This window comes from Zootoca vivipara, chromosome 7 (genome assembly GCF_965207765.1).
Source record: "Zootoca vivipara chromosome 7, rZooViv2.hap1.1, whole genome shotgun sequence".
NCBI classification, from domain to species: domain Eukaryota; kingdom Metazoa; phylum Chordata; class Lepidosauria; order Squamata; family Lacertidae; genus Zootoca; species Zootoca vivipara.
In genome coordinates, this window is record NC_142590.1 from 52850026 (window position 1) to 52865186 (window position 15161).

The 15161-nt window shown below is 41.2% G+C and overlaps 1 protein-coding gene across 1 annotated transcript; it reads right to left on the reverse strand.

The window, feature by feature from the left end:
* Positions 1–4729: 4729 nt before the first annotated feature.
* LOC118089242 (pepsin B-like) lies at positions 4730–11953 on the reverse strand. The gene is made up of 9 exons (XM_035123732.2): positions 11886–11953; positions 11422–11575; positions 10547–10664; positions 9337–9455; positions 8753–8949; positions 7021–7143; positions 6159–6303; positions 5852–5950; positions 4730–4996 (listed from the first exon to the last, which is right to left on the reverse strand). The coding sequence occupies exons 1-9, from the start codon at positions 11939–11941 to the stop codon at positions 4844–4846; spliced, it is 1164 nt and encodes a 387-aa protein (XP_034979623.1). The 5' UTR covers positions 11942–11953; the 3' UTR covers positions 4730–4843.
* Positions 11954–15161: the final 3208 nt, after the last annotated feature.

Consider the following 15161-nt stretch of genomic DNA (forward strand, 5'->3'; position numbering starts at 1 on the left):
TTTATTGCAGGCTCTGGTACCAGTGTCCATGTTAAGTCTGGTGGTTGTATTATTGTGGGTGAGGAGTTGTTTAAGATTGGGTGGCTGTCTGTAGGCAATGAAAGGTCTTCCTCCCAGAGCTTGAGAAAGGGAGCGGTCATTGTCCAGGAGAGGCTGTAGATCTCTGATGATGCGTTGTACTGTTTTAGCTTGGGAGCTGTATGTGATGACTAGTGGTGTTCTGTTATTTTCTTTTTTGGGTCTGTCTTGCAGCAGGTTCTCTCTAGGTATCTGTCTGGCTCTGTTGATCTGTTGTTTAACTTCATCAGGTGGATATTTTAGTTCTAAAAAGGTTTGCTGTAGATCTCTTAGGTGAGATTCTCTGTCTGTAGAGTTGGAACAGATGCGGTTGTAACGTAAGGCCTGGCTGTATACGATGGATTGTTTGGTATGTTTGGGATGGTAGCTAGAAGCATGTAGATATGTTTGTCGGTCAGTTGGTTTTCTGTATAAGGTGGTGTCTATACGTCCATCCTGTATTTTTATAGTAGTGTCCAAAAAATGTATTTCTTGCATAGATTGGTTCATTGTTAGGTTGATGGTGGGGTGAAAGTCATTGAATGTCTGGTGGAAGGTTTCCAGGGTCTGTTGTCCATGTGTCCAGATAATAAAAATATCGTCAATGTATCGCAGGTACAGGAGAGGTTTGAGTGGGTAGGAGTTAAGGAAACGTTGTTCTAAATCTGCCATGAAGATGTTGGCATACTGTGGGGCCATGCGGGTGCCCATGGCTGTGCCGCTGATCTGGAGGAACAGGTCATCACCAAATTTGAAGTGGTTGTGGGTAAGGACAAAGTGGCAGAGTTTGGTAGCAAAGTCCGCTGTGGTTTTATCTGAAATGGTGTTCCTTATGGCTTGTAAACCATCATTGTGTGGGATGTTGGTATATAGAGATTCCACATCCATAGTGGCTAGTATAGTATTGTTAGGAAGATTGTTCAAATATTGTATTTTCCTCAGAAAATCTGTGGTGTCACGTACGTAGCTGGGAGCACTGATAGCATATGGTTTCAGAACAGAGTCCATATAGCCGGAAACACCCACTGTAATGGTGCCAATACCTGAGATGATGGGGCGTCCTGGGTTTCCTGGTTTGTGTAAGGGACCTGGTTTGAACAGAGATATCGGGTTCTTATCTCATTATACATGATAAGCGATCTTCAGCCATCTCAACCCTTGCTTTTTCATGCAAAACCATTTGCAGTCGTTTGCGGTCATCAACAGCTATCAGTCAGTCAATCACCCATTTCCACCACCCTTCTGAGTGATCCCCCCTCCCCATCCCCACCCCTCCCCACCCCTTCTCTACATAAGTGCCTGGAAACTTCCATTTCACTGTATCTGAAGAAGTGTGCATGCACACGAAAGCTCATACCAAAATAAAAACTTAGTTGGTCTTTAAGGTGCTACTGAAGAAATTTTTTTATTTTACTTCGATCCAGACCAACACGGCTACCTACCTGTAAGTTGAAAAAGAATTCTGATGAACATCTGGATGCAATAAGAGACAATTTAGCAGTGATGTCCTGAAGAAAGATGTATACATCATGTGTCCCATAGCTTAAATATACTACTGGCTGTAACCAGGTTTTTATTAAGAATCACTCCTCTACTTTGCTTTGTAGATCCTGCAGTAGCTTCCAGAGAATAAGAAATGGCCACATGTTGCTCAACGTGAAGCCCAGCTTGACATCAAAAAAGCCCTTCTCCATTTTACCTTTTGTGTCAAATGTAAAGCAATAAAATAGTAGATGAGATCTGGCACTGCTGCTCCCTGCTTTTTGGTTTTCCTTATAATGTTTGAATTTCTTACGTAATGCCTTTTCCTATGCCAGATAAAACCTAAAAAAGAATTCTGCCATATTCTCAGTTGTTCTTCCATGATGTAAACTTGGAGTGTTTGAAACAAATACAGAAAATGTGGTGTGGTGATCATTTGGGATGGGTGTTCACCAGTATGCAGATGATTTCTCCAGCTCTGCCTCTCCTTCAAATCAGAACCAGTGAAGGTAGTGAATGTCCTATGTGAGTTTCTGGAAGCGGTTGGAGGATGCATGGTAGCTAACAGATTGAGGCTGAATCCTGACATGACAGAAGTAACTGTTTTGGGGGGACAGGGGGCGGGTGGGACACCCTGGTCCTGAACGTGGTAACCATGGCCCTGAAGGACCAGGTGTGCAACTTGGGAGTCATTTTGGACTCACAGCTGTCCACAGAGGCACAGGTCAATTCTGTGTCCAGGGCAGTTGTCTACCAGCTCCATCTGGTATGCAGGTTGAGACCCTACCTGCCTGCAGACTGTCTTGTCAGAGTGGTGCATGCCCTGGTTACCTTGGACTACTACGTAGGGCTACCTTTGAAGATGACTAATCCAGAATGTGGCCACTAGACTGGTGACTGGGACCACATAACAGTCAAGGATTGCCATACATCCAGATTTTTCCAGACATATTCAAGAGTGTTCCAAAGTTGGTTTGATACAACTGTGAAAACTGAATAGAAATATTTAATCCTAAATATTTCAATGAGGAGGTGACCCATTTAAAGGGAAATAATTTCTGCAGGTGCTCCACATTTTTGAAAATTTCATTAGACAACATGACAATGTGGAAGGAATCACCATTGGACAAGAGCAGTGTAAGATTATATGATGATGACCTCCTATTTGTGGCAGATCTACCTGTTTTAATACCATGATGCTGCAGGAGTTTGAACCCTCTGGTTTGGCTGCAGGATTTAAAATAAACTTTGCCAGACCAAGCTTTATTAAAAGGCTTCACAGAAAACTGCAGATGTATAATTCCTCAGCATATTAATTGAATCTAGTACCTCTGAACTGGTAATTTCCTTTTCAATGAATGGTGCATGTTCCCCCAATAAGACCTTGCATATATGTGCAAGTTCACAAGTGCACATACTTGATCAGGTGCTGGGCTTTCTGTGGTCTATCATTCCAAACTAAAACTGGCAGTCGCAGGCATCCCAGTTTCTGTGATATATGTGTTTCCTGCATTCTCGTGTGCAGATACCAGTTTTCTGAGCAAATCTGCTGGCCAGGAGCTTACTTTCCTTCCACCCAACTTGTTCAGTTTCAAAAGCAGAAGATCCTTCTCTACCTTGTCTGTCTTAAAGGGCTCTAACTTACTCCATTCTCTCAATTTCTTGAAAACCTTTTTCCACTGTGAGCCTTATGACTGAGCTCTTGTGTATTAATTGATTGCAATAATTTATTTCTTCCCCCTTTTTGTTTTTTTTCCTGATGCTTGGCATACAATAGCTGTACATACACTCCTCAGTTCAGTACTAAAGCATATACAGCTTCAGGCGTTATCACCATCACCATGCTTGCATATTTCCACACCCACACATGAGCTGAGTAGCGCTTTCAAGTATTAGCTGATTACTTCCAATGCTCAGCATTGGAACTTGTGCAATTGGAAGCACAGATAGCAGTGGTTTAGTAGATGCATGCCCTCTCAACTACTTCTACACAAAAGGGGACTGGGTGGTAGCTGGGAGGTAAGTAGCGCCCAAGAAAGTCTCATGACAATCCATTGGCAGAAGTATCAGTGCATCAACAATAGCCTAACAAATACACACCATGGACTTAGGTCTCAGAGTCTGTCATCTTTATTAATGATTCTTTTCTGCATTGTGTCAGAAAATAATAGCCTAATATGAAATAGAATTTCCTTAACAGGTTTCTTCTTTTTTAATAGGCAGATAAATACATGTCTTCTTGGGTCAGACCAAAGTCCATCTAGTCTAGCATACAATCATCTTTAATGGGGCCATGAGTGGGGGCATGATGAAGATATTCATCTCCTGTTTGTCCCCCAAATCTGGCAATCAGTGAAATAATGTTTCTGAAAAGAGAAGCTCCATTTAAGCTATCATTGCTAATAACCATTGGCAGATTTATCCTTCATTAATATGTCTGCTCCTCTTTAAAACCCATCTAGGACTAACGGCTATCACCACTTTGGTGATACTGAATTCCAAAAGTCAATTGCACATTGTGTGCAGAAGTGCTTCTTGTTTGGCTGTCCTCAACTTACTGCCAATCAATTTCATTGAATTATATCAATTTCTGGTATTTTGAGATAATAATTAGTAACTCTCTTGACCCTGCTCATTATTTTATACCATGCCTCCTTTTAGGCTTCTATTTTTCTAGGCTACATTTATTAGATGATTACCATTATCGGAGCTGCCAGTACTAAAAAGATGAAATATGATGACTGCCAAAGTAATGAAATTTTGGACTATCAATGTGTTTATGTAGACACATGTTGTGCTCGTTTTTTATGTTTCTCTCAGTAACCCTGCAAACTTTTAAAGCTGATATTTTATTACTAAAGTTGGTTTTACTCCTTGGGAGAAATGGATCCTATTCAGTTTTCCAAAATTGGGTTCAATGCCATAGGGTACAAATTTGAGTTCCTCAAATTTCATTATAGACTCTTAGTTCATGATTCAGAACTCATGATTTTAAGACCTGAGGAGACACTGAAGAGACAAGACACAGAAAAAAGCAACGACCTAGGCTGTTTCCTAAAATTAACCTCAGATACCCACACACATACAATACTGAAACAGACAGGCAGAAATTTTGGCATATTGGTATTTATTTCTCTGTAGCAATGGATCTCAAGAGAATTGATAGTATAAAAGCAGTAGCAGATGAATTGTGGAAAATTAAAAACACTGCAATTTCCTTTACAAACAATGTAGAATGATTCTGTTGAATTCCCAAAGAGTAGCACTATTGATCCAGAAAAGAATTGGGCTTTTTTTTCTTTATCTAGGCTGAAGGTGCAAAGCCCACCCTGTTGTTGGACATATCAAAGACAGAATAATACTCCTTAAGGAAGACATCACCCAAGATCCACAGTGGCTCCCCAGTTGGAGAAGGCAAGTACGTAGCCTCAATCTCAACTGTACAATATCCATTATTCTGTGGAACAAAAGAAAACAAATTAAACCTGTGCTGGGGAAATAAATAAGACAGCATTTCAAGGTAGTCTGGAATAAGGACTTGTTCGCAAAGACACACTAGAGATCCACATTTGATATGCTCCAGTATGTCTCTGACCATCTACATGTCCAGATTCAGGGCTGGCCACAATGCAGACAGGGCCAATAGTGAGGACAGGGCAGTGAGCATCATCTCTACTCTGGGAGAAGTGACAAAATGGAGGGGTTTATTTTTCACTATTTTATAGGTGATAGTACTACTCATACTCTTGCTTTTAGCAACGACAGTCCAAGCAAACATCTCTTTAGGAACCGTCTGCAACTATAAATCTAGAAACGAATTCTAACATCAATGATAGATCCATGTCAGGCCTACAATCTCAAAAAATAAAATAAAAATGACCTCACAAAAAAGGGTTAGGAGAAAAAAAATACAAGGCACCATTACAACAGTTTTCCTGAGTAAATAAATATACCCCTTAGTATTTTAAAAAAACAAAAAACCAGACCCGTAATCTGTTTTTAAAAACAGAAATCAGGTAATTGTAAGGTTTGATGACAGAAGATGATAATGATGGAATAATAATAATAATAATAATAATAATAATAATAATAATAATTTTATTATTTACAACTGGCTCTTTCAGCAGGTCTGGGAAGGCTCCCTCACAAAGGGAAGCATTCACCACCCTGCGGAGCCCATCGCCCAGCCCTTCCTGGCTCGTTTTTATAAGCCAGGATGGGCAAGGATCAAGGAGACAGGTATTACAAACATAGGATGGTTCAAAACGCATCATGTTCTGAGGAATTATGTTTAGCAATATGGTATACATACATTGGTGACATAGGCAGATGGAGGCAGTGGAAACTGGGATCCGTTGATGACGAAGGTGATGGTGGGCATGTTCTGGACATAGTTGCAGTTCACCACATACTGAAAAAGAACAAATAAAGAGGGAAGGTTAACTATTTGAGTAGAGGTTGGTTGAGTCATGTCCCCTGTAGAAAACGGGCTAAAACAAGCAAAATGTTTTCCGTTCTTTTTGGTGCATATAACAAAGTTATGTGAGCACATTGTGTTTCCTGCAAGCAGCTCACTGTCTCCTGAGGTGTGGCTTTCTGAAATTACCTCATCCACTCACCTCACCATTGTATTCTTGACCACCTACAGCTTGCAAGAAATTCCCCATGTACTGCTGTGGGACAGCAAGTAGAAATGTTCCAGTGTCCACGATTGCTTGGCAGCCTTGGCTGCACCAACCAGTAGCCTGGCTGCCAATAGCAAACCTGCAGAGGAAAGAAGCGATATTAAGGCCCCAAATGGGTTCTCAGAGACTCACCTCTGTAGCTGTGCATTGTACATTGAGACAAAATGTGCCACCTCCTTCCACATATATTATACAGAAAATTCACAAGATTCGATCTTCCCCACCTACACTTCCTTTCGTACACAGAGTTTCCCCATAGGATTCATCTTGTCATATATTAAATGGAGTAGCTTATGCACTGATCCATCCAATCCATTTTCATGCTAAGATATTAACCCTACTGCTTCTCATGAGGCTGGCACAAAAGAGGGATCTTTGGCTACCACAGAGTTGTTAATGGCCTTTCTGGATTTTACATGCATTCATGTATGTGCGCACAATAAAGATGCAGACATTATATGTTTTCCGCAAAGCAACATTTCAGTTCCAGAAAATCTATATTTTCTCAGAATTCATACTGCAATATATTGTTACTTGTTTGGATTTTTATTTTTAGTTAAATACTATTGTATCCAGCTGGAATATCCATTGATGCAATCATTTCATTCCAGTCCCAAGCCCAGAACACACATATTCTAAAGCAGTAAGCAGGAGGAATAAAAGTACCCCACTCTGCAGAAAGGCTGCCACTCCATAGAGCAGGCAAAGCCTTTTTTATCATCTGGAAAAGGAACATGTTTAAAGCAGGAAAGCACCGCTGGGTATAGATAAAATGAAAATTATGTGTGCCACTTACTCCTGAATACCAATCTGCCAGTAATATTCACGGGTGACAGGTGTCCAAGTAATTTGCCCAGAGTACAACCGATTGTCTACACCTCCTAAAACCATTTCTCCTCCATATTGAGCAGTTGGTTGGCTGAGGAAACAAAAAGGTTTTAAACAGACAAGGATTATAACTACCTACAAAATTGATGGTGCTCTATAAGTCTGCAGATAAATAAGCCTAGAGAAGACACAAAATTTAATTTTTTTTAAAAAAAATCAGTAACTCCAGTTGAGAGTGGTAAATGGTTTGTTTTTCCTTGCCAAGCTGGGTGATTTCTGATACAGTTGACCAGTACAGAGAGTTCCTCCTTTATTAGCTTCTGTTTAGAGTACAGAACGCCAATCAGATGTTTGAGCAGCTTCTTGGAGAAAGTGTGGCATAGTTTCCTTGCATATTCAGTAGTATAAGTGGATTGTAGAGGGTTCTTAATTCCAAGACCCTTAGGTATAATGTCCAGGTTTTTGCATTTAGTCAGAAAGAAGATGTCAATCTGTACCTGTGTAAGTTTCTTGGTAAGGTTGATGGACTTCCATTTCATGTGGCTCAATGTGGTGCCTCCCATAGTTCTAGTTACAGGTAAGTATCTGTGTTGGTCTGCCGTAGTCGAAACAAAATAAAAAAATTCCTTCTAGTAGCACCTTAGAGACCAACTAAGTTTGTCATTGGTATGAGCTTTTTGGTATCTGAAGAAGTGTGATGCACACGAAAGCTCATACCAATGACAAACTTAGTTGGTCTCTAAGGTGCTACTGGAAGGAATTTTTAAATTTTGTTTCAACTACGGCAGACCAACATGGCTACCTACCTGTAACTAAAGCCTAGAGAAGATTAGAGAAAGCATAAACGTAGAGCAATAAACAGTTGGCAGGTCAAAGGGGGAAAGAACAAATCAGGCACAGTTTGCCCCACATTAATCAAGGATCAGAATTTCACTCCACCGTTGAAAAGCCATCCTTTCATCACTCCAGTGATGGTATTAAAAGGGAAGGTTGATTAGGTAAAGGTAAAGGGACCCCTGATCATTAGGTCCAGTCGTGACCGACTCTGGGGTTGCGCGCTCATCTCGCATTATTGGCCGAGGGAGCAGGCGTATAGCTTCCAGGTCATGTGGCCAGCATGACAAAGCCGCTTCTGGCAAACCAGAGCAGCACATGGAAACACCGTTTACCTTCCTGCTGTAGCAGTTCCTATTTATCTACTTGCATTTTGACATGCTTTCGAACTGCTAGGTTGGCAGGAGCTGGGACCAAGCAACGGGAGCTCACCCCGTCACAGGGATTCGAACCGCCAATCTTCTGATCAGCAAGCCCTAGGCTCAGTGGTTTAACCACAGTGCCACCTGGGTCCCATCATCTATTAATAATCTATTAAGAAGGATCAAAGAGTTAACAGAAAGCTTAATTTGCATCAATTGCTCTTACACTCATTCTCAACTGTGTTTTGTTACTGTATGGATGGAACCATGTAGGAGTACTTTATTTATCCAATAATAATAATAATAATAATAATAATGTAATTTATTATTTATACCCCACCCATCTGGCTAGGTTTCCCCAGCCACTCTGGGCAGCTTCCAACAGAAGTATTAAAATACAATAATCTATTAAACATTAAAAGCTTCCCTTAACAGGGCTGCCTGTAATTCCTCAGTGTGGTCTTGCACATGCCCCTGACAAAGATATCAGGTTTTGGATCTTACCGGGAGAAATAGAAGCTGAAGATGGGTTCGGAAAGCTGCCCTTGTCTTAGCATCTGCTGCATAATGGTGGGACCTGCTACAGCTAAGCCGGGATAACCCATGCCTAAAATCCCATCAAAACTGGCATAGTAGAAAGGACTGGAAGGCTCATTTTGACTCAGGCCAAACTCCTGGTTTTGAACGACAATGTTCTGGACCTGGGGAGAAGGAATCAATGGGGTTCACTTGCAACGTGAATTGTGGCAACTGACAGGCAATACTCATGAGTTTAGGAATAATGCTACACAGAGAGACAATGAGACCCAGTGGGGTGGATTCTGCAAAATGTGGTGTGGTGTCAATCTCAGCAAAACTGGATCTCAGTGGGTACCACCAGCTACTGCTGTTCCTCAGGAACTTATTGTTTTGTACTTGTTAAATTCAGATTTCAATGTTGAGTTCAGAACAGGATACTTTCTTATACTGCAAATGATTCCTGCCATTGTTAACTGCATTCCCAGAATTGTTAGCTTTACCTTAGTTTGACTATTCCCAGAATTTGGCACACTTAAAGATGAGTGGCTCACAGTGCAAAGTTCACTTACCTGCACTGTATCATAGCCTAGCATGACAGTTAAGCTACCACTCCCATAGGATAGGGTATAGGTCTGTCCATTGTTGGAGTAAGTGGAAGATGCACTAGGGTTGAACCTGTGGTGGTTACCTAGAATAAAAAAGAAACACAGACTATAAATCTCTCTCTAGGGGGGCAATGAAAGCTGCCCATTCGCATGCAGTGTTCATTCTCCTCAAGATTCAGTTTACAACAGGAAAGGGGCATGTCTCACAAAAATATACAAACATTGTTACTGCGTTTACCAAAGAAGGTCCCCATTTGTTGGTCAAAATAAGGGTCTGCATCATTTTAACATGGTTTGAGGACAGCTTCACAATGTACCTCCATCATAAGAACTTTTGTACATAAAAATGTATGATATGAGTGAAAATAACAGACTAAAATGCATTCTATAAGAACATAAGAAGAGCCTGCTGGATCGTGGTAATGGCCCATCTAGGTCAGCATTCTGTTGCCATGATGGTCAATCAGATGCCTATTGGAAGCCAGTAAGCAGGATGTGAGTACAAACAGTTTTCTCTTCCCACCTGTGATTCCCAGCAGAGTCATGCTGACCTCAACAGAGGAGGTAGAAAATAACTGTTGTGGCTAGTATATATTAGGGGAAATTGCTTGCAGAAAATGTGTATATCATACAAAATTGTGTATATTGGGAGAAATGCGCATTAAAATATACGGGCATTTCTGTGATGACTTTTTAAAAGAAGATTTGCAAACCGATACAGTAATATGACAAACGGAACATAAGACTGGGGGAAATGAAAAGCTGAAATAGACAGATTTGTCTATCTTGATTAATGCAATATTCTATTGCTTTCATAAGATCTGCTTGCATTGACTATTCCTTATGGCACTTCTTAGCTGAGAAGCACCTTGGTATCTGGCCATCACAACACCATTTGCTGTTTCTGACCCATACCGTGCACCCACTATGCTTCAAATGAACTCTAGTATTATAGCTCATGATACGTTGAAAAACATAAAGAATTTGAACTCATAGAAAGAGGGGTTCATGCCCAGAAGCAGGGGAGGGAGCAGAATCTTAGGGTTGTCAGTCAATATATTATAATGATCTTCCAAGTTTGGAAGCTACAAATAAGGTTGGATTATTTCTAAACAAAATGAAGTGCTTTCTTGAAGACAAACAGCCACTTTCAGCAACTGTGTAGAGTACTCACCACAGGCTGCAGTATTACAATACACAGAAGGTACCCAGAGATTGGAAGAACCTGTGTCCATGAGAACCAGGAAGTTCTGGGGTGGAGTTCCAATACTGATCTCTCCAAAGTAGAAAGACTGCCATGGGAGAAAGCTTGAATGAGGTGGAATAAAGGCATTTCACCACACCGTAAAATGCTTTTATCATTTCACCACCTTGCTAGTACTTTGCTACCAGTGATCTCAAAGGGGCTCTTTAGAACATGAAGACTTCAGTTTAGCAATGCATCCCACAGAGAAGGTAAACTACACTACTCTCCAAGAGCATACAGCAAAGCAAACAGGAGGGTTATGCAAGATGCTAGAATCATAATCCCTAATCCTCTTCTCTAACTACCAACATCCAGAGAAGAGATATATGCATCTTTGCTTGGCATGTTCATCCCAATAAAGACATTTACATTTTCGTGCTTTGTCTCTTCAGTAGAGGAAAGTGCTGTAGTGAAAACATCCACCTTCAAGTCCTTTCGGGATCACTTACCCAGGCTCATAATCCTTAGTCTATCTCATGGAATGCTCAGCAGACAAGTGAGCAAGCAAAGAAGATACCATGAAGCCATAGCCCCCAAAATTAAAAGTAGAAGCTGAAATAATTTACAGTGTGTTTTATTAATGCACCCTGAACATCTGTGTCTTGCTGTCATAAAACAGAGATCCCCAATTCACACCTCTGAGCACATACAGTTGAGTGTTCAGTTCATTCTTCTTGTAGAGGGAATGGGTTGTTTGATGGCATTATCAACTGCTGAGCTCCATGTGCAAGTTCATGTATTTTCTCTACCACTCTGAGAGGGAGGAGGGAAAAGGTACAGATTTATATTGATGCAATACTCACATTCAAGTTGTTGGTTATTGGTTCGTAAGCAATGTTGTATTCATTCCAGTGGTATTTCAATGCAGGATCAGCACGGTGTTTCTTCAGAAATTCCTCCAGCACTCCTTTCTCCTTCATGTTCTCCCGAATGGATTTCCCTTTCTTCAGAATGACTCTGCATAAGACACAAAGATCTCAAGAGACCAGAAGCAACATGGGTGGCCTTTCTGTCCCTCTGCTATGCACTTCTCTTCACCTGCTTTCCTATTCTTTGCTATTGGGAGCTACTAATAGCCCATTGTGCTACTTTATTATTCATCCATTCCTTCAGTAAAAGCAAGAGAGTGTGTGAGGGATAAATTCTCAAAGCATGAGAAGCAAAAGTTTAATTTTGCTATGGAACATTATAAGAACATTGGCTGAAAATGTATGACTTGATTTAATAATATATTCAGCTCATTTGTTGCTATTGTTGAGACACTCACCTCTCCAGGCCCTCTGACAGGTGGAGAAAAGCCAGGACCAGGATCAGCCACTTCATAGTGCTCAGTGTCTTGACCAATGCAATCTTCAAGAAAATCCACAAATCTTTTCCACAGTTACAGCTGCTGTGTCCCTACTTTTATACTCAGAGCAACTGTCCTCTACTGGCTTATCTGTTTACTCCAGATTCCCTATATCATTATGTACACTCAATATCTACACTTTCTGTTTTCTTATGAATGATAGGGAATCTAATTCTTTCATTTAAAAGGTTTAAAAGGCAATTTGTGCCTTTGATTGTAAAAAGATTTAGATATAAGAACTGGATCTGGAGCAAAGCTGTGCTATTGGGACAAATAAAAAAATTAGTGATAAGATATCTACTGAAATATAATCAGTTTCCTTGAAAAGTTGGTCATATTCTTTTCAGAAATTATAAATGCCAAGTTAATAATCACAGTTATTCTGACAAGTGCTTACATAATGCTGGATAGGCTCAATTTTGGTTTAATTGATGCCAACCAATATCAAGAGTAACTCCAGGTTTCTCTTCACTAAGATATTGGCCCATGCTGGATCATATAAAGCTATACTAGCACTACTATCAATGAGGTTTTTGAATCAAAACTCTGATCACATAGTATTTAGCTCCCACCAGCTGCATGTCGCATGAATATCATTTTTTTGTAAAGTTTTTTATTATTTCATTTTATAATGCATATAAAGCGGAGGTAACAATTACAACATGATTTCCTCCATTATAGCTCTTATTCCAGGGTGAGTGGTACCAAGTGTCCAGTGTAAGATTTTGGACTGTTTCCCACGGAGTTGTAATTATGGTTTGTGCTGCTAAGTTCATATATAAGATCCATTCTTTTGACAATATGTGTACATTGGTAACGTCACAAATATTGATAGACATTATGCCAAATGATCAGAATGATCTTGCTTCATCCCATGTGCAGTTCGGTGTATAATGTATGTAGCTTTCCTTTCCTTTTTTAAAGGATATGCTTGGCAGGAGTCACACAAAACTGATCAGGAGGACTTTAAACTGAATCCTGCACAGCAGAGCAATTAAATGCTAGAGAACGGTATAAAATCATGTATGGGTAACAGGAGTGTGAATTAAGCCAGAGTGGCAGTGTGGGTAACCACTAATACATAAGGGGGGAAAACAGTAAGGGAGTGTTTGGGGAGTATAATCCATGGTTTTTGATGGCTCTGTCCCAGGACTGGGAGCATATCCCCCCTCAGCAGGCAAGATCTGTTTCTGCCTTACCCCTTGTATGCCATATTTGGCAGGTGGGTGGCATCACTCATCTGATGTCACAAGGATTTCAGGTAATGAGCCTCTTTGAAGACGTGTTCACAACACACCTTCAGAGAGATTTGCTCCAGCATCAAGAAGGTGTTTGTCCTGAAACGTCTTTTACGACAGGATTTGCACTTAAACCCCTTCGTGAGATATTTAAGACACAATCGCAATCCACTCAGTGGTGAGCAGGGAAACCGGAGACCGCTAAACAAACCAGGGTGGCTGCATAGGGAGCTTTCTGGCAAACACATTTAAAAGAGACACAAATGGGAATTGGAAGGATCTAGGGATCTGTCCTGCCTTCTTCTGGCTTAACGTTCTAGAGGAGGCCAGGTTGATAGGACTAAGGGCACATCTCAAAGAGCAGGGTCCTGGCAAAGCAGGTCTGGTAGTCCAGTCAATTCTGGTAGGCACTGCCAGATCCCAATCAGGGTAGCAGGGGGAAAGGCAGGGTCAAAAGGCAGCTTGTCAGCACCCTGGAGAGCTCACAACAACCTTAGCTTGCTAGGACTCACTCAGGAAGAGCTATCTTTAAAGGACCATTGCCCTGTTCTGTGATCAATGACTCCTACAGCATGGCTGTGCAGTGGTATGAATTGGACAGGTGTTCCCCAAGCTGGAGGACTAATGTTGTTAGTCTAGGCTGCACCATCTAAAATGCAACCTAGAATTACATTTGCCTTTTTAGCTGCCACACCACACTGCTGACTGAAACATGTCCAGAGGAGCACAACAAAAGTGGTTAGGTTCCTGGAAATCTTGTCCTGTGATGAAAGGTTGATGGAATTGGTATGTTTAGCCCTAAAAAGAGATGATTAGGAGGTATTGTGGCAGCCATCTTCAAATACTTACTGTGTTCTTTCATAAAGGATGGAGCAAATACATTTGCTTTCTGTTGCCACCAAGGATAGAATATGGACCAATGGGTTCATACTGCAAGAACAATTATTTACACTCAACATTAGGAAAAGCTTCCTAATGATGCAAACTGTTCAAAGGCTGCCTTGCAATATGGTGGACTCTCCTTCATTAGATGTTTGTAAGCAGAGGCTGGATGGCCACCTGTCAGGAATGCTGGAGTAGTGATAATGCCTTATCATTTTTGGGTTTGGCTAGGTTACCTTTGAAATCCCTTTGAACTCTATGATTCTATTTCATCTTATTCGTTTGGTGCAAACAGAGCAAAGCTTTCAGTTTCGATTGCTCCATTAAGTTTCACTTCCTATAGCCATTTAATGGTCTGAAACTGTAGTCCTGGCTCAGGGAGGGCAAAAGCATCCAATATGTAACAAATTCATCCTCACAATTGCCCCACATAGTAGAGCACATGCTTTGCATGCAGAAGGTCCCAGGTCAAACCTTTGGCATCTTCAGGTAAGAGAAAGCCTGGAGAGTCACTGCTAGTAAGTATAGATAGCACTGAGCAAGAGGGACCAATGGCCCAGTACAAGGCAACTCAGTACAAGGCAGATTTCTATCTTCTATGTTCCTAATAACCAAGCAATCTTCGGGCTAACATTGGGGGTTAAGTTTAGGGTTGTCCCAAGCTATCCCTAGCAGGGCACATAGCAGATTGGGCAGTGTGGCATTACAGTGGGAAACAGGAGAGGAGGGAGAAGGTTAACACCCCTCCCTGGTGCCACAGTCCTGATCTAACTCACAGGGCAGCCCTCAGTTGTTTTTAAAAGAAACTTAAAGTGGTACCTGAAACAAAGTGTTGCTTTGCGGAGTTCAGGATTCCAGTCAGCCCACCGGTCAGTCACACCCTCCCTCTTCCAGAATACTGCTTTCCACTCCTCCCATAATCCACCACCCACAAAGACACTCAGCATTCCCTAGCACAGAAAATGCTCAGACCCCATTGAGCTTTTTTAGGATATCTTCCCCAGGCTGGACCTTGTTAAAGATCATTCATTCATTCATACTTCTGCAAATTTCAGGGTTCCCCTAAACATGCTAA

Coding starts and splice junctions, on each gene's coding strand:
- LOC118089242 (XM_035123732.2), bottom strand. CDS start 11,941: ATGAAGTGGCTGATCCTGGTCCTGGCTTTTCTCCACCTGTCAGAGGGC. Junction 10,665..11,421: donor CAATAACCAACAACTTGAAT/GTGAGTATTGCA, acceptor CTCCCATGGCAG/TCTTTCTACTTTGGAGAGAT. Junction 4,997..5,851: donor CATCTGCCTATGTCACCAAT/GTATGTATACCA, acceptor TTTGTTCCACAG/AATAATGGATATTGTACAGT.